Source organism: Hylobates moloch, unplaced genomic scaffold (genome assembly GCF_009828535.3).
Source record: "Hylobates moloch isolate HMO894 unplaced genomic scaffold, HMol_V3 SCAFFOLD_6, whole genome shotgun sequence".
Taxonomy (NCBI): Eukaryota; Metazoa; Chordata; class Mammalia; order Primates; family Hylobatidae; genus Hylobates; species Hylobates moloch.
In genome coordinates this window covers 117,851,151-117,870,887 of record NW_026652281.1, presented here as the reverse complement: position 1 = coordinate 117,870,887, position 19,737 = coordinate 117,851,151, and the positions used below count along the sequence as shown (strand labels likewise).

The window sequence follows — 19,737 nt, the reverse complement described above, 5'->3', positions numbered from 1 at the left end:
CTCTTGGCTCAGCCTCCTGAGCAGTTGGGACTACAGAGGTGTGCCACCAGGCCCGGCTAATTTTTTTTTTTTTTTTTTTTTTTGGCAAAGATGAGTCTCACTACATTGGTCTCAAACTGCTGGGCTCAAGGAAGGGACCCTCCCACCTTGGCCTCCCAAAATGTTGGGATTGCTGGTGTCAGGCCACCACATCTTTTTAAATTACAGAAACTTGCACTGCCAAGTATCAAATAGGGCTACGGATCTAAAATTTCGGTTGTATGAGAATCATCTCACGTGTGCTTTAAAATGAAAATTTGCTCATACTACCCATTTCAGAATTTCTGAGGTGGAGTCTTGAACCAGAACATTCAATGAGGACTTAGGTGCTGCTAATGCTAATGCATTAGCAGGTCTAAGGATAGGTTGACCATAGGCCCCAAATTGTCTGGAGCAGGCTCAATTGAGGTCTGTGATCTTGTATACTTATTTACAGCAGCCCCTTTGCTCTCAAAGTGTCTAAGACATTGGGTGACAACTTAGTTTTTCCTATATAGTAACTACAACTTGAAAAGAGGCATAGAAGGAGCTTCATTATTGTTTCATGATTCTGACTTGAATTGAGGAATGTTAACTACAGATGCATATAAGCAGAGCTATTAGGCAAAATAGGAAAGTGGCTCTTCTGCTCTCACCTCTGTTTTGAACTTGCCAGCCTGTTTTGAATTTTACTTCTCTGGATCCCAGTGAGTTCATGTTTGCTAATGACCTCAAAAGATAAATTTATTACTAAGGTGTTCACAGCCCTTCTGAGAATTTGCATATGATGAGAGCTTATACTCTGAGAGAGAATAGAGATTAATATGAAGGACTAAATTACCAATCCCATCAACACAGCCATCAATAATAAAGAATACATTTTAGGCCAGGCACGGTGGCTCACGCCTGTAATCCCAGCATTTTGGGAGACTGAGGTGAGAAGATCACGAGTACAGGAGATCGAGACCATCCTGGCTAACACGGTGAAACCCCGCCTCTACTAAAAATACAAAAAAATTAGCCAGGCATGGTGGCGGGCGCCTGTAGTCCCAGCTACTCGGGAGTCTGAGGCAGGAGAATGGCGTGAACCCGGGAGGGGGAGCTTGGAGTGAGCCGAGATGGCACCACTGCACTCCAGCCTGGGCAACAGAGCGAGACTCTGACTCAAAAAAAAAAGAATACATTTTATGATTATTGATGACATAGTAAATGCTTAGTAAGTACTAGCTCTAAGGAGACTGGAGGACTTAGGGCAGGGGACAAATGACATCTGTAGCATCCCTCTATTCACATCAAATAATCAAATACCTGGGTCCAAGTTTAAACGGCACATGAAACTTGAAAAATGTGCAAAGACAAAGATACTTCAAAGTATAAGACTATATTCAAGGTGAGTTGTGCTGATAGACAGACATAGATAGGTTTAATGACAGGAGCTCAGAGACCACTCAAGTTTTGAAAGAAAATGACAAAAAAAAAAAAAAAAAGGCTTGGCACAGTGGCTCACAGCTTTAATCCCAGCACTTTGGGAGGCCGAGGTGGGAGCATCACAAGGTCAGGAGTTCGAGACCAGCCTGGCCAACGTGATGAAACCCCATCTCTACTAAAAATACAAAAATTAGCCAGGCGCGGTGGCATGTGCCTGTAATCCCAGATACTCAGGAAGCTGAGGTAGGAGAATTGCTTGAACCCAGGAGGCAGAGGTTGCAGTGAGCCGAGATCATGCCACTGTACTCCAGCCTGGGTGACAGAAAAAGACTCCGTCTCAGAAAAATAAAAAGACAAACAACATGTAATATTGTAGCATATTCCAAACGTGTGTTTTAAGGGAAATTTTAAAAATTAAAAGATTTTGTTTTAAATAAACGTTACTGGCATTTTCATAGTTATTATTGTGGCTCTATTCTCAAGGCCATTCTGATCTTTCTCCACTGAGTTTTTAATTAAGTCATACCTTGTAAAATATCTGACACAATATTAAATAAAATAGCTGAAAGAGAAAGAAAAATATAAACCACATAACAAAAACTCAATAAGCGAAAATTTTAAAACTATAAATTAGAAAACAAACAAATAGCTTGCACTAAAGGTAGAGTGTGGAAAACCACCACTTTGAAAGTCACATACTACAATTCAGGAAATATAACATGTAGTGACATTAAAGAGGCAAATCTCATATCCAGATTTCTGCCTTGTGTTATGTATGAGCTGAGAGGAGAAAAAGAGATTTTTAAAAAACAGATTTCTGTCTTATGGATTACTGACAGAACAAGTGAATTTTCACCTAAATTTGTAAGGGTAATGTTTTAAGTTACAGACTTTGAATTTCAAAAGAACTCAAAGTTTGGAATCTTTACATGGTTGATCATTTTATCACTGCATGGAGAAAATTTCAATTGAAAGGAGAATGTCTTCTTGAAGAAAGAAAACACTTGTTTAAAAAGCATTTTCTCCAATTTCTGTAAACTGAATTTCAAAAAATGTTCTAAGTACAGACAAAATTTCAGTCAACATTTCCTGAATTATCGACATTGTCAGGCATTTTAAAACGTATTTTATATAAGTTGAAATGAAGGCTGTGTTTATAACATTTATTGACATAATTTGATTCCTAAAGTGGAGCAACTGTTTTCTAAAGTTTAGGGGAAGTTTCTTGTTAAAATAATAGATACTGAGGTTGCTGAACAATCAGATGTTCACACAGTCTCCATCCAGAGAAATGCAGAGAACTACAAACTTAACAAGGTAACAATTGCTATATATTTTTGCTTGGGTTTCTTATAAACAATACGAGTAGACTAAAATACTATGCATCATTTAGAAATAAATAAATGATAGTGATGTTAATGTTTAATGAATGACTAACAACTAAATTGGTTTTCAAGTGTTATGGCAGCATAGCATCAGAAATTCAATGTCACTTTAATCACAAATTTAAATAAAATCGATTCAGCACCCAAAAAATATCTATTTAATATACGGTTTATAATTCTCACTAGACGTCAAGACAAAGTCGGCTCCAATGTTAAGGGGTTTACTTTATGAGAAAAAAAATCTGCTGGATTTCTAGAAAAATGAATAAAACTATTTGAACGGCCCCTGGGAGTAATCGAAAGTATCTTTCAATAAAAAATAAATAATTATACAATAAAATGCTAGAAAAACCCACCTTCCCAGATGAATCTGAAGAAGCAGAGGGTTCTCCCGTTCGCTCTGTAGATCCAGCACAAGGAGAAAGGCCCGGGCTGAAGGCCATGAGGTCGGTCTTCTGCGGACCCTCGCCAGAGCACACCCTCTGCCTCCTCTGCTGCGAGTACGACCAACTCCCCACCGCGCTAGAACACACCAGCGTAGGCTTGCCCGGCGGGCACTCGCCCTCGGTGGGCATCGCCGAGCACCGCAGCGCAGTGTACAGCAGCAGCGTGAGAACCAACAGGCTAGACACCGCGCAGATGGCGATGATCAGGTACACGTTGACATCCACCAGCGTCACCTCGGGGCCAGTGGCACCCACTGACGCCCGCGACGATGCCTTTGGCGCCTGGCCGCTCTCCACCAGCGACACCAGCACAGTGGCCGTGGCCGTCAGCGCTGGCTCCCCGTGGTCTTTCACCAGCACCAGTAGGCGCTGGCGCGGTGCGTCCGTCTCATCTAGGGCTCGTGTCGTGCTGATCTCGCCCGTGTACAGCCCCACGCGGAACGGGATGCGCGCGCTGGCCGTTTCTGGCTGCAGCTCGTATGAAAGCCACGCGTTGTAGCCCGAGTCGGCGTCCACTGCGCGCACCTTCCCCACCACCACGCCGGCGCCCACCGACCGCAGCACCAGCTCGCTCACTGCGCCGTCAGTGCCCCTCATCCGAGGTGCCAGCAGCGCCGGCGCATTGTCGTTCTCGTCCAGCACGAACACCTGCAGCGTCACGTTGCTGCCCAGGGGCGGCACGCCCGCGTCGCGCGCACTCACCTGGAACTGTAGCAGCTCCAGCTCCTCGTGGTCCAGCGGCTGCAGCGCGTACACCTTGCCGCTCTCCGCGTGCACCGACACGTAGCTCGACAGCGCGCGCTCGCCCACCCGCCGCTCCACCAGCGAGTAGGACACCAGCGCGTTCTCCTGCGCGTCCGCGTCCCGCGCAGACACCGTGAAGACGTGGCAGCCCGGCGGGTTGTTCTCCTTCACGAACACCGTGTACTCGGGCTGCGCAAACGCTGGTGCGTTGTCGTTCACGTCGGCCACCTCCACAGACACTCTGGCCGTGGCCCACAGTGAAGGCGAGCCCCCGTCCCGCGCGGTCACCACCAGCTCATAGGCCGACACCCTCTCGCGGTCCAGGGCGCTGTCCAGCACCAACGAGTAGTAATTCTTGTACGTGGACACCAGCTTGAAGGGAACGTGGGGCGTCAGGGAGCAGGTAACCTGTCCGTTGGCATCGGCGTCTAGGTCAGTCACACTAATCAGGGCAATGACTGTCCCCAGTTGTGCGTCCTCTTTTACAGGAAGCGAGAGCGTTTTGATAGTCAACTGTGGAGCATTGTCATTTACATCCACAACTTCCACAAGAACTGTACAATGACCAGCCAGGGGTGGGAAGCCTTTATCGACAGCCTCTACTGGGATCTTGTGTGCTCTACTTTCTTCAAAATCCACATGTCCTATCACTGTGATTGCCCCACTTATGGGGTCCATGTGGAACTTGGATTTTACATCTTGTCCACGATCACCTCCAGGTGGATGCTGCACTCCGCGCTCCGCCCGCACAGCTCCTCGCGATCGATCCGAGAATTCACAAACAAAATGCCATTCTGCAGATTTACCTCCAGAAGATCCCCACAGAATTTGCACACCGCCCGGAACAGGCGCGGCACCAGCTCCGCCAGCTCCAGCCCCAGGTCCTGCGCAATGCGGCCAACGAAGGTGCCGTGTTCAGCCTCCTCGGGGACCGAGTAGTGGAGCTGGCCTCTCCCCGCCTCCCAAGCTGCTAGAATTATAATAAACAGCAGTAGATGTCGGCCCCCTGGGTCGTATCCATTTGGGCACACCATTTCAAATTATTGGCTTGTTTTTCTTGTCAGCAAAACTTGCCTTCGAATTTATAGGAATGTTTTTATCCCTTCATTTCAATCTCGATGTGTGGCCATTGTTGTGCATCCAAAGAGTGAAAGAGAGTGGAGCGTCTTTCCAGTGCGAAAAGGAATGACTTCCTTTTGTTGACTATGAAAGAATTTGCGGTAAAGAGCGACATCATGTGGCCATCATGTAAGTAAGAATTACAAACTATTACAAGCTATTAATCAGATGAAAAGTTTTATTTCAAACTCTGAATTTTCTTCTTCATTGTTGTTAAAGGTTAAAATAGCATTTCTCATGATTGTTAGAAGCATTCTTAGGCGACTGATGGCTTTTGAATACTTAGTGTTACCAGAACTGTAGCTTCCTCATGCCTTAGAAAAACTTTTTTTCACACAGTTTTAAATAAAGATAGAAACCTAAGTGAAAACATGAATCTAAACAATTGCAAGTTTAAATTCCTTTGATCTAGATCCCAGGAAACTTCATATTCTTGATTCAGTATCGCTTGTTAAGAAAAATCCTGTACTCTTTTAGGGACCCAGGATCTCAAGAATCTACCGATTGATGAAAGAGAAACTTAGAAAGGGGTGTGTGTGTGTGTGTGTGTGTGTGTATGTGTGTGTGTTTTCTTTTTAGGAGGCAAGAAACATTAGCAACTATCCAGACACTTTTCTTGGGAAAAAAAAAAATAAGAGAAAGTTTGGGGAATCTTTGAAGGGGAAGAATTTGTATCATGTGAACCTTTTGAGGAGGAAGTATTCTGAATTTTTTGCTTTAGCAGAATCTATATATACTGTTTCAGGAGTTCTTGATTTTATATTTGTTTCCTAATTCTATCCTTTCAAACACTTGTGTGTTATGAATAGATGCCTATTTTTACAATCTCAAATATTATTTGTATTATTTCTTTTACAATGTAAGTTTATTTTATTAGATAAATTTCAGTGCTCAGCCATCTTACACAGAGCAGCCCTTTGATCAAGTCTTGAGGTATTTCATCCTTTTTGGATCTACCTTACTGTGTTCGTTTTCTTGAATGTTTCACTCCAATGTTCCCAACGGCATGTAAAATAATTATGTCTGTATTCAGATGCTTTCCTAAATAAGTTTTTATAATTGCTGCTCTCCTGGAGTATTGCAGTAGCTTCTTATTGTGTAACCTGTCCATTCCTATTTCATTCTCCTTCATTTAATCCTTGCAGTCATCTTCCTTAAACACTTTTTATTCCTATTGCTTCACACTTTTTGACAGCTTTCAAATGACTTTGAAGAATGTCAAAATTACCTGTCTAGTACTCAAAGTTACCCAAAAGGTTTTTCTCATATTACTTTCCTTGCTTTATATCACACTCGCACTTATGGGAACCGTGTGCTTTACCCAAAGTGGACTATTCCTCATTTCTAGGTACATTTGGAATTTTCTGTGTACTCACTTAAGTTACTCTCTTTTCAAGAATACCTGTTAGTCTCCATATTCTCCCAAGGAAAACTCTTTCCATTTTATAACCAGTAAAACATCATGACTCTTCACAGGTTCCTTCAACAAGGGAAAAAGGCAAAGATTTTTTTCCAATTCCAATAACACTATGATGTACCTTTCTAGCACCTCTTACAATGTTCTTCCTTTTACTATCATCGTATTTATGTAGGATACTTACCTTTATTTATCTATTAAATTTGAAGCCAGGTCTTGTTAATTCGATGATTCTCAGCAGGCACGGTGTGATACTCTTAAAGACCCTCCTAGAAACTTTTTAAAAAACATTTACTCACTAGCAGCGCTATAGTTCTCTACTTCCTGAGAAAGTATTCTGTTTCGAGGCTGTTAGATATCATTATCTACACAAATGGTGATCTTCAGTATAACCAGAGACAATTCTGCCACTCTTAAGTATGTAGAGGTATTTTTTTTAATTTTAGTGCAATATTAATTATATGCTTAAAAATTATCATGTACTTCTTTTAGAAAACAGAGAATACCACCACTGGTTTCTGCCATTTCAAGAATGGAAAATGCTCACATTAGGAAACACAAACCACAACTCAGTCCTCTAATGGCCCCTAAGAAACTTTTAAATGTGGGCAAATACACCATTCATGCTTAATGCAGTCTAATATTTCCTGGGAACATGGACAACACAAAAAGTCAAAACCACCTTCAGGAAATCACTGAGAACTCAGCAGGTTAAATGTCTTTTGAATTCATAAAACTTTTCCAGTGTCCAAGTCTTAATTCAATTTTCAACTTTGAAACACACATTTTAAATTACTTTTAACGTAGAACATGGCATTTAAAATGTTAGAGACATCTCAGATTAATTTGGTAATTATGGCCTCACTATGAATAACAAAAATTCAATCTTTACATAAAATGAAAACAATATGGAATCTGTAATGAGAGTTTCCTAGCATAAAATGACATGAAGTTTTTCTTTTCCTCTTCGGAAAAGTACCAAATTTTATTAAGCACTTGCTATTTGGCAAACACAGCTATAAGCACCTTACAGTATCAACTTACTAAAGCCTTATTACAATTCTATCATTGAAACTAGTGTTTATCATTCCAAATTTACAGAAGAAATTGAAATAGAGGTGAAACAATCCATCCGCAAAACAAAATTGGTAGCGATGAAATTTAGGCAAGGGAGGATAGCACCAAAACTCACACTGAATCACTACTTTTTGCTGCTTTTCATTTAAAGAAATAATGACCAGCCAAGCATAGTGGCTCACACCTATAATCTTAGTACTTTGGGAGGCCAAGGTGGGCAGATCACTTGCACCCAGTAGTTTGAGGCCAGTCTGGGCAACATGGAGAAACCCTGTATCTAAAAAAAAAAGAAAAGGCAGGAGGCATGGTGGTGCTCGCGTGTAGTCCCAGCTACTCCAGAGGCTGAGGTGAGAGAATCACTTGAGCCCAGGCATTCGAGGGTGCAGTGAGCCATTATTGCACCACTGTACTCCAGCATGGGTGACAGAGCAAGACCCTGTCACACAAACACACACATACAAAATAGTGAATAGTTTAAATTACTGTGTAGAAACAATGAAAACATGAATACAAAAAATAGATTTAGACTCCATGAAGAGAAGACCATCAAGTGAAATTCAAACAGAAATAAGAGAGCTGCAATGACAGAGGAATGCAGTTTTCATATAAATTTACTTGATCACAAGGTCCAAATTCTCTTGAATCACTATTTTCCCATTATTTAGATTGGTAGTAAATAAATCAATAACCATAACAACCAGAAGTATTCAGGCTGATAACTATTGTTTTTGTCCTTTAGTCCTCAATGGTTTAAAAGGGGGACAATCAATAAACACTATTGTCTCCTGGAATCACAAGTCTGAAAAGGGAACCACAGATAAAAAGTATGATGATCAGAGTTCTTACACAAAATGGATAAAATCAAAGCGTTAGCTTAATAAAAGTGTCAGCAGAAAAACATTGAAATGGAAAGTGTAAAAGCATAAGTGATACACTGGTGCTCAAATTTCAAAATATGATCAAAAAAGAGTATATGTAAAAAAATTCTCCTAAAGCTCAAAGGCAAACAAATGAAAATCCTACATAATTAATCAGAAAAAAATGCTACTATGAATCTGAATTAAAATGCAACAGAAAACGACATATCTAAGAATATTTTGGTTTGAAGGCAAAAATTCTGAGGTGCAGATTGTGGACAATGATTTCTAATTTCACTTAAATTATGAATATTAAAGAAGCAAAGAGATTGTAATAAGAAACAATAAAATGAAAATACGTAAATTTTATAAAATTAAAAATTAAAAACAAATATAGAAAACAAATCTGAGGAAAACAATTATAAATTTAAAATAAAAGTTAACTGTTAATTATGAAAATTCACTTACTTTGGCATCATGATCTTCATTTAAATCCCGATTCTCCACCCTACCCATCATAACAGGACAAGGTGAAAGGCTGGGGCTAAAGGCCATGAGATCCATCTTGGGTGGGCCCTCCCCGGAGCACACCCTCTGCCGCCTCTGCTGCGAGTACGACCAGCTCCCCACCGCGCTGGAGCACACTAGCGTGGGCTTGTCCGCCGTGCACGCGCCCTCGGTGGGCGGCGCCGAGCACCGCAGCGCTGTGTACAGCAGTAGCGTGAGGACCAGCAGGCTGGATACCGCACAGATGGCGATGATCAGGTACACGTTGACATCCACCAGCGCCGCCTCTGGGCCTGCGGCGCCCACTGACGCCCGCGATGACGCCTTTGGAGCCTGACCACTCTCCACCAGCGACACCATCACCGTGGCCGTGGCTGTCAGCGCCGGCTCACCGTGGTCTTTCACCAGCACCAGCAGCCGGTGGCGCGGAGAGTCCGCTTCGTCCAGCACACGAGTGGTGCTGATCTCGCCTGTGTACAGCCCCACGCGAAACGGGAAGCGAGCGCTGCTTGCCGCTGGCTGCAGCTCATACGAAAGCCACGCGTTGTAGCCTGAGTCGGCGTCCACTGCGCGCACCTTCGCCACCACTTGGCCCACACCCACTGACCGCGGCACCAGCTCGCTCACTGCTCCACTGGTACCACCCACCCGAGGCGCCAGCAGTGCCGGCGCGTTGTCGTTCTCGTCCAGCACGAACACCTGCAGCGTCACGTTGCTGCCCAGAGGCGGCATGCCCGCGTCGCGAGCGCTCACCTGGAACTGCAGCAGCTCCAGCTCCTCGTGGTCCAGCGGCTGCAGCGCGTACACCTTGCCGCTCTCCGCGTGCACTGACACGTAGCTCGACAGCGCGCGCTCGCCCACCCGCCGCTCCACCAGCGAGTAGGACACCAGCGCGTTTTCCTGCGCGTCCGCGTCCCGCGCAGACACCGTGAAGATGTGGCAGCCTGGCGGGTTGTTCTCCTTCACGAACACCGTGTACTCGGACTGCGCGAACGCCGGAGCATTGTCGTTCACGTCGGCCACCTCCACGGACACGCTGGCGGTGGCCCACAGCGAAGGCGAGCCCCTGTCCCGCGCGGTCACCACCAGCTCATAGGCCGACACGCTCTCGCGGTCCAGGGCGCTGTCCAGCACCAACGAGTAGTAATTCTTGAAGGTGGACACCAGCTTGAAGGGGACGTGGGGCGTCAGCGAGCAGGTCACCTGCCCGTTGGCACCTGAATCGAGGTCGTTCACGCTAATTAGGGCGATGACAGTACCCAATTGAGCGTCTTCACGTACAGGCAAGGATAAGGAAGTCAGTGCTATCTCAGGGACGTTATCATTTTTATCCAAAATTCTCACTAAAACGGTGCAATGACCCGCCATGGGAGGATGGCCTTTGTCCGTGGCGTCAATGCGGATCTTGTATAAATTTACTTGTTCAAAATCCAAATTACCCCGAATCACTATTTCTCCTGTATTTCGATCTATGCTAAAGTGGTCAATAACCATGGCTGCAACAAGGCTATTAAAAGAGTATGAAATTGCGCCATTCGATCCTTCATCTCGATCAGAAGCATTCAGTCTGATAACTGTCGTTCCGTTGTCTGCATCTTCGAATATTCTTACTTCGTATTCAGACTGTTCGAAAGTGGGAGCATTATCATTCACATCCAGCACTGTGACCAGCAGCTGAACAGTGCCTGTGAGCTCAGGTTTGCCCCCATCTGTGGCTATCAGGAATAAGTTGTGTGCAGGGGCTTCCTCTCTGTCCAAGGATTTCCTTAATAAGAGCCCAATTTGTTTATTGTTATCACTGTTTATTTTCACATCTAGCCCGAAGTATTCGCTAGAACTGAGTTTATAGGTTAAGATGGAATTTGAGCCAACATCTGCATCTGACGCGCCCTCCAGTGGAAACACAGAATCTGGCAGCCTAGATTCGTAAATCAGCACTCTTTGTTCCTCTACCGGGAACAAGGGCGGGTTGTCGTTAATGTCCCTCACCTCCACGTCCACATGGAAAACCTGCAGCGGCCTGTCCACGATCACCTCCAGGTGGATGCTGCACTCCGCGCTCCGCCCGCACAGCTCCTCGCGGTCGATCCGAGAATTCACAAACAAAATACCATTCTGCAGATTTACCTCCAGAAGGTCCTCGCGGTCTTTGGAGGCCATCCTGAACAGACGCGGCACCAGCTCCGCCAGCTCCAGCCCCAGGTCCTGCGCGATCCGGCCCACGAAGGTGCCGTGTTTGGCCTCCTCGGGAACGGAGTAGTGGAGCTGGCCGCTCCCCACCTTCCAGGCTGCGAGGAGCAGAAGTGGGAGGAGCAGATATTGCTTTCCCAATCTGTCTTCCGGGGTAAACATCATGTCAAATACCTCTGGTTTTATTTCCATTAGAAGATCTTCCGCATAAAGATAAAATACTGTATGTTCCCGAATTTACTAATCCATTTCTTCTGCGTCCGCCATCATTCAACAGTCAGGGAATGATGCAGTATAATAGAAGAAATTTGAATGTTGGCTAGCTATAACTTCATGGTAGACAGCGACATCATGCGGCTCCAAAAGGTAAGAAATTAATTCACATAACAGTGCTATACTATATATTTTTAAAACGGTATCTTCTTTTCTCTACTTTTATAGTAAACCCTCCTCACGTTTGTAATTTGCACAGTCAGTGTTATCCCGACTTCTTTTATTAGTTTAGAATAAGGGATCTAATTATTCACAGCTAAACAACTTTTCTACCAATATTTGCAACATTAGTATCAACCAGTTTAGCAAATTTAAGTGTTAACGGAACTGCTCTTTAAATCTGAAATGTAAACTATTCTACACTCTTGGTAGAAAAGAAACTTGCCCACATCTGTCTTTCCTAGGGCATACTATTATATAGTGCTCTAGGGAAAAAATGTAACTTAAAATTATCAAATTTTGGTTGAATTTTTAAAGCCTTATAGATTATTGAAGTCCATGCTTTCTTTGTTCAATAAATATCAGATGCTCTTAAGGTTCTTTTGTGTAATGATGGAAGATAAAATTCTAGGGCATATTCTTTATCACATTTAATTTATCTGCAGCTTATATTAGGATTCTTGCTTAAAATATTTTCTTTTCATATACTTCACCACTTCACATTCTAGTGGAATTTCTACCCATTATGCTTTGCTGTTTTTGATTCTTCAGCTGTTCTTAAATGATCTCATTTTTTTCTCTCAACTTCAACCCTGTCCTATATCCTTTCCTTTAATTGTTCTCACTCCCTTCCAAGTTTTGAATAAGACTTTTATTGAGGTATTTACAAATCCATATCTGCATCCCTTCTTTCTATGTTTCTAATTGTCACTTTCACCTATACATGCTGACTCCTAGAAAACAGCTTGTTAAATATCAAAGCATGACAAATTATTAATAATCCCCAAATTCAAATTTTTAAATTCATATTTTTAATGACATGAGCATTTCTCATGTCACCTATATTACTTTTTAAATTACTCCTTTTCCCTGGCTTGCCTTATTCCACGTCCACCTAAGTCCATCTGTCTTTCACATGCTACCATATTTATCTTTATGAGTACAGCTTTCATTGAATTTTACTAAACCTAGAAATTGCAAGACATTTGAGAAACTTCTAGTAACCTAATATGTAATCACATATTAGGTAATCAACTTTTTGAAGGTTATTTTCAATTACTCTCCAATATGAATCTTATTTTTCTGACAATATAGACCACTTGCACTTCCTCTTTTTCAATACCGTGTTTATTTTAGCTAGGTTTTTTAACTGTGTCTACATTTACTTGCAAAAATGTTACCTTCATATAAAAGTCAGGGCCAAATATCAACTTCACCCTTAATTTAACCTTAATGTTATCCATTGGAAGTGATTAAACCCCTCCTTGAAAGGAGAAAATTAGAGTCACCAATAAGACTTTTCAAATGACATGATCGTCTTCACCTTACTCCAAAATTCTGATATACAGTAAAATGCCTCACAGATGATTGTAACACAAAGCCTTTTCTTCCATTTGAAATTCTATCTTAAAATAATTAACCTGGATCTGTTTAGTAGTTCTTATCACTGACTTTCTATTGCAGTTATTTTGGGCAAACAAAGCATTCAATTTCCTAACCAAAAACAATCCCCCAAACAAGAGGTTCCTATAAAAAAGACAAGCTGCACAAAATATACATAAAGACTTGATATATAAAGAGATATATAGTTTATATCACAAAATAACATGATTTTTTAAAATGTGACCGTTGTTAACTTTAGATTTATAGAATGACAAAAACTATTTCTCAATTTCTAGGACTTCCTCAAAGTAGCTCAGGATATTAGGAATATATAAATAGCATGATGGAAGGGTACTTATAAAATTGAATGCATATGAGAATAAAAGAAACAGGCAAAGCAACAGAAATAGGGAATTCACATTTTATCATGTAAAGTGTGGACTATTTACTACCTATAAACCCATACTTTTCCCCTCAAAAGAGTAGAAAAATGGTTCTCATTATTTCAGATGGAGAGGACACTTGTATAGAGTAGGGGAGTTTGTATCATGGTATATTTATTTTTTTAATCTAAAAATGAAAAGTAACAACAAGCAGTAAAATTTCCCAACCAAAATATACTAGAATTTGCACAACTGAGGGGATTCACAGTTACTCCTTATCAGTATAATAATTTAGGCCAGCTGTGATGGCTCACGCCTGCAATCCCAACACTTTGGGAGGCCGAGGCAGGTAAATGACCCGAGATTAGGAGTTCGAGACCACCCTGACCAACATAGTGAAACCCCGTCTCTAGTAAATACAAAAAATTAGCCGGGTGTGTTGGCACATGCCTGTAATCCCAGCTACTTGGGAAGATAAGGCAGGAGAATCGCTTGAACCTGGGAGGCCAAGATTGCACCATTGCACTCGTTTGGGCAACAAGAGCAAAATTCTGTCACAAAGTATCTAATATATATTAGATATATTGAAAAATATGCGAATTTCCAGAAAATTAAATCATTGTTCCACTGAATGTTAATATTAAGGGAAAAATAACCAATCACATACCTACACAATGGGACACCATAGATACAGATAAAAGAAAAATTTACTTCAGTAATGATAACTCATGATCATCAAGATATATTAGTAAATGAAAAAAGCAAGATTAAAATCAATACTCATATGTTTTTTAAGGGGGTAGGGAAGTTTATTTGTATATGAAAAAAATCTCTAGAAGGATATCCGAGAATGTTTTGGCTTCATGAAGGAGGTGAAAGGGAAAATTTAACTGTATTCTTTTGCACCTTTAGAACAGTAAATTATGTATATGTGTTTCCTATGCAAAAAATCAATAAAATGAAAAACATAATTTTAAAATTACAGTTATCAAATTCATCATGAGTATACAGGTGAACTGCTTAGGCAAAGTTGAAATAAACCATGTACTGCAAAAACATAATTGAAAACAGAAACTAAATTAGTGTAATAAAATAATAATTAATTTAAATACAACAGAAACAAAAAGGCAAAATTGGAAGGGTGGTGCTAAAACATTTTTATAGGCCAGGCACTCTTGCTCAATCCTGTAATCTTAGTACTTCGGGAGGCTGAGATGGGAGCATGGCTTCAAACCAGGAGTTCAAGACCAGCCTGGGCAAAGCAGCAAGACCCCTATCTCTACAAAAAAAAAAAAAAAAAACTTTAATTAGCATGCGCATGTAGTCCAGCTACTTGGGCGGCTGAGATAGGAGGATCACTTGAGCCCACGAGTTTCAGGCTTCAGTGAGCTATGATCAGGCCACTGCAGACTGAGCAACAAAGGGTCTATAAAAAATAACAATAAAATAAAATAAATTTTCATGTAATCATAAACTGAGACTTTGAGAATGACTCCAAACTATGTCTTACAATTATTATCCTACATTTTTAGAGATGCAAAATTCAAATGCTAATATAAAATATAATTTTTAAAATACTTAATATCACAGAAAGCTGATGAATCTATTACCCCAACAGAAAAACCTCATAAAAAGCACATAGTACATGAATTAGTGCAATAATTGTGTATCACAATATTTATGTACTAAGGCTTAATTTTTAAATACAAAAAAAGTGGGTGAATGTGACATTTAATATTTAAAAATTGGGAGGGAAAGTTGGATGTTAATATTAGAAAACTCACATCGTCTGTAGAGGTGGGACCCTGAGGAAGGCTTGGACTGAAGGCCATGAGGTCTGTTTTGGGTGGGGCGTCCCCAGAGCACACCCTCTGTCTCCTCTGCTGCGAGTACGACCAGCTCCCCACCGCGCTGGAGCAAACCAAAGTGGGCTTGCCCCGCGTGCACACGACCTCGGTGGGCTGCGCCGAGCACCGCAGCGCGGTGTACAGCAGCAGCGTGAGCACCAACAGGCTGGACACCGCACAGATGGCAATGATCAGGTACACGTTGACATCCACCAGGGCAGCCTCGGGACCCACAGCGCCCGCCGACGCCCACGATGAGGCCTTCGGCGCCTGGCCACTTTCCACCAGCGACACCAGCACTGTGGCTGTGGCTGTCAGCGGGGGCTCTCCATGGTCCTTCACCAGCACCAGAAGGCGGTGGCGCGGTGCTTCGGTCTCATCCAGAGAGCGTGTTGTGCTGATCTCGCCCGTGTACAGCCCCACGCGGAACGGGATGCGCGTACTGCCAGGCGCCGGCTGCAGCTCATACGAAAGCCACGCGTTGTAGCCCGAATCGGGGTCCACTGCGCGCACCTTCGCCACTACGTGGCCCGCACCCACTGACCGCGGCACCAGCTCGCTCACTGCGCTGCCGGTGCCACCCACTCGAGGTGCCAGCAGCGCCGGCGCATTGTCGTTCTCGTCCAGCACGAACACCTGCAGCGTCACGTTGCTGCCCAGAGACGGCACGCCCGCATCCCGCGCGCTCACCTGGAACTGCAGCAGTTCCAGTTCCTCGTGGTCCAGCGGCTGCAGCGCGTACACCTTGCCGCTCTCCGCGTGCACCGACACGTAGCTCGATAGCGCGCGCCCCCCCACCCGCCGCTCCACCAGCGAGTAGGACACCAGCGCGTTCTCCTGCGCGTCCGCGTCCCGCGCAGACACCGTGAAGATGTGGCAGCCTGGCGGGTTGTTCTCCTTCACGAACACGGTATACTCGGGCTGCGCGAAGGCCGGAGCGTTGTCGTTCACGTCGGCCACTTCCACAGACAAGCTGGCCGTGGCCAACAGAGAAGGCGAGCCCCCGTCCCGCGCCGTCACTACCAGCTCATAGGCCGACACGCTCTCGCGGTCCAGGGCGCTGTCTAGCACCAACGAGTAGTAATTCTTGAAGGTGGACACCAGCTTGAAGGGAACGTGGGGCATTAGGGAGCAGGTCACCTGCCCGTTGACACCTGAGTCACGGTCAGACACAGTGATCAGAGCAATGACCGTGCTGAGTGGAGCGTCCTCTTTGACAGGCAGGAAAAGGGAGGTTATGGCCATCTCTGGGATATTATCATTCACATCCAGGAGTTTCACTACTACTTTACAGTGTCCCGATAATGGGAATGCACTTTTATCCATGGCATCAATATTAATTTCATATGAGTTACAGTCTTCATAATCCAGTTCCCCCTTAACTTTTATTTCACCAGTATTAGAATTAATTATAAATTTGGACTTTACATCGTCAAGAACAAGATTACTGAAGAAATACACTAGTTCCTTATTGAGGCCCTCATCTGCATCTGAGGCGTTCAGTTTAATAACTAATGTCCCACTTGGTGCATTTTCCAACAATCTGACATTATAAATGGATTTATCAAATTCTGGGGCGTTATCATTAGCATCCAATACATTGATCAACAACTGAACTGTACCTGTTAGTTCGGGTTTTCCTCCATCAGTTGCAATCACTAATAAACGATGTTCTTGTGTTTCTTCTCTATCTAAGGATTTCCTCAAAACTAGCTCTAAAAAGTTCGTTTCTTCTTCATTTGTTTTAACATCTAAGTCAAAATATTCGTTTGGATTTAACCTGTATCTCAATTGTGCATTTGCTCCAATATCCAAATCCGACGCGCCCTCTACCGGAAACCGCGAATCTGGCATTCTTGACTCTAAAATGAATAATCTTTGTTCTTGTCTGGAGAACCTGGGCGGATTGTCATTAATGTCCTTCACTGCCACCTCCACATGGAAAACCTGCAGCGGCCTGTCCACGATCACCTCCAGGTGGATGCTGCACTCCGCGCTCCGCCGGCACAGCTCCTCCCGGTCGATCCGAGAATTCACAAACAAAATGCCATTCTGCAGATTTACCTCCAGAAGGTCCCCGCGGCCCTTGGACGCCACCCGGAACAGGCGCGGCACCAGCTCCGCCAGCTCCAGCCCTAGGTCCTGCGCGATGCGGCCAACGAAGGTTCCGTGTTTGGCTTCCTCCGGGATCGAGTAGTGGAGCTGGCCGCTCCCTGCCTTCCAGTAGGCGAGGAGAAGCCAGAGCAGCAGGAGCCGGGATCCCAGACTTCCTCTCCGGGAATATACCATCTCAATCTCGTTCCAGTTATCAGCTCTCTATTGCATCACCACACAATGTATTTTGTAAATTCAATTCCCAATTAACTATATATTTTTTATATTATCACCTTTCTGAGCTTCTTGGCACAGCCAAAAATGGAAGGTTCTTTTCCTTTCTGTCTAAGGAAAATGTACTCACTGTATTCCTTTGAGGTTGGGAAGGGAAAAAAACCTTGCGGTGTCCAGCGACATCATGTGGATGAAAAGGTAAGTGTTTTATTTTGTTTTGCTTTATTTAGCTTATATTCGTCAATATTTCTCAAGTATTCTTACGTTCAATGACATGATTCTTATCATTCTTTAAATCACTTATCTCTAGTCAAAATATATCATTAAACTCTATCTTAAAATGCGTCAATATAAGTGCGTCATTAAAATATTACAGAAAAATACATCTAAAATCATGAAACCCCAATCCTTATTAGAGAAATTTATATTGGTGTATTTTATATAGGGAGGAGTTTATATATTTCCAAACTGATAAAAATAACTTTTAAGAGCTAAAGTTTTGGCTTTTCTCATCTCTATTTAAACATATCTAATTAAAACTTTTGAGTTTTTCTGTATTAGTCAATGGAATGTTTGTATGCTACCTCCGTGTTACTCATAAAACAAAATTTTATTCCAATTTCAGTGTTTAATAGTGACATTTTGTTGATGTTATTTTCAAAAACAACTAAAACTATTTTAATGGCATTCTCACCTGAGTTTCTTCTTGGAGGTCTAATTTTCAAATCAATGAAAACCTATTTCTTTATCTATAACACCTATCTACTTTTTGTACTGACTCAAAAACTGTAATGGGGATATTTCAACTTTCTAGAAATCAAAAGCATAATAGAACGACTTTGGTAAACATCTTTGCACTATTTTCAAATTAGAAGCATCTAGATAGCATTTCTTCAAGTTGCTATTACTGATAAAGCAATTATTAAAAATTGTAAAATACATACATTTGCACTTACATAACAAGTCAAAATCCTAATATTGTCTATATGACATACTATTTCACAAAATGTTTAGGTTCCAGTAAATATAATCATGCTGAAAAGAATATCATTTTATTAACCAGGCTACATTTATATTAGTTTAATTACTTTTTTAAGCTCCCAACTGTTTACTGGATGGTATGATTTGAACACGACCTAGAAAATTTAGTAAACTTCACTTAATAAATATGTGCAAAAGAAAATGTCGCCAAGTTTTCTATTGAAGAAATAGCTAACATTCTGCTTGTATATATACTCCATAAAATTCCTTAAATATTACAAAATATCCCTTACCTGTGAAGACAAGAGGGACCAAGGGATTAGTAATTCTATTGTTGGATGCTTTTACATTTAAAATATAGCTTGATAAGAAAAAGGAACTTACCAGAAAATGCAAAGTCAATGGAAATTCACTTGATTTCTGGAATTCAAACTTGTAAAGAAACAAGATATTGTCACAGAATTGTTTCTGATACAATCTTTAAAGATGTATTTACCATTTCCCTTATACGATTTTTACTATCTCTATTATCATGACTTTTCACTAATATTTGGATCATTGAAACACAAATCAATTTCCAAGACTATTTGCCTAATAGTTTTCATACTGATAATTTTGAAATATTTTAATACACAATGGTTAAAAACATAAGAAAATTATAATAAATATTTAGAAAACAGCATTAGCTGATGTTAGCCACTTTCTATTATATAACAGTAAATAATGTAAAATTACAAAGCTATGGAATAAATTATAGTAGAATTTTATACAAAATACACAAAGATAACCTTTGAAAAAAGTAAATATTAAGTATTTTAAAGGCAAATTAACATGTAGTATTAACAATGTGTACATGGCAATCTGCAGAATATTATGATAAATACTGAGTATTTTAAAAGATATACTCAATGGAGAAAAAGTCATCAACAATATCAGTTCACATGCTCCTCTCTGTCTGGAAAAAATATCTCATGTACTTATATAGATATTTAAGGAGGAAACAAGACTCTTGACTTTTGATTCACTTTCATATCTGTTAAATTATATTTACTTTTTAAATTATCACTTGCATTTGTGCTACAGTGATCAACTCTTATTTTGAATATTCCTTTCTCAATAACTATAGATTATCTAATCTGAATTTCATGGGAGACTCCACAGGAAAAGAACATTTTTAAAAATCTTCTAAGCTATT

At 41.8% G+C, this 19,737-nt stretch overlaps 1 protein-coding gene across 7 annotated transcripts in view; it reads right to left on the bottom strand.

Moving 5' to 3' along the window:
* The window catches only part of LOC116471606 (protocadherin alpha-C2), a 206,068-nt gene that overhangs the window by 166,470 nt on the left and 19,861 nt on the right, over positions 1-19,737 (bottom strand). The window contains exons 1-2 of one of the 7 annotated variants that reach the window (XM_058439932.1): positions 15,171-17,522; positions 14,686-14,812 (exon numbers count right to left, since the gene is read on the bottom strand). The exons of 2 other annotated variants lie outside the window; for them this stretch is intronic. In XM_058439932.1, the coding sequence (XP_058295915.1) occupies positions 14,768-14,812; positions 15,171-17,522 (2,397 nt within the window). In that variant the 3' untranslated portion in view covers positions 14,686-14,767. Of the gene's footprint in view, positions 1-3,187; positions 4,729-8,959; positions 11,484-14,685; positions 14,813-15,170; positions 18,733-18,926; positions 18,975-19,737 lie in introns of those variants that run through there. 4 more of the 7 variants (XM_058439927.1, XM_032158130.2, XM_032158126.2 and 1 more) reach the window with 4 other exon arrangements.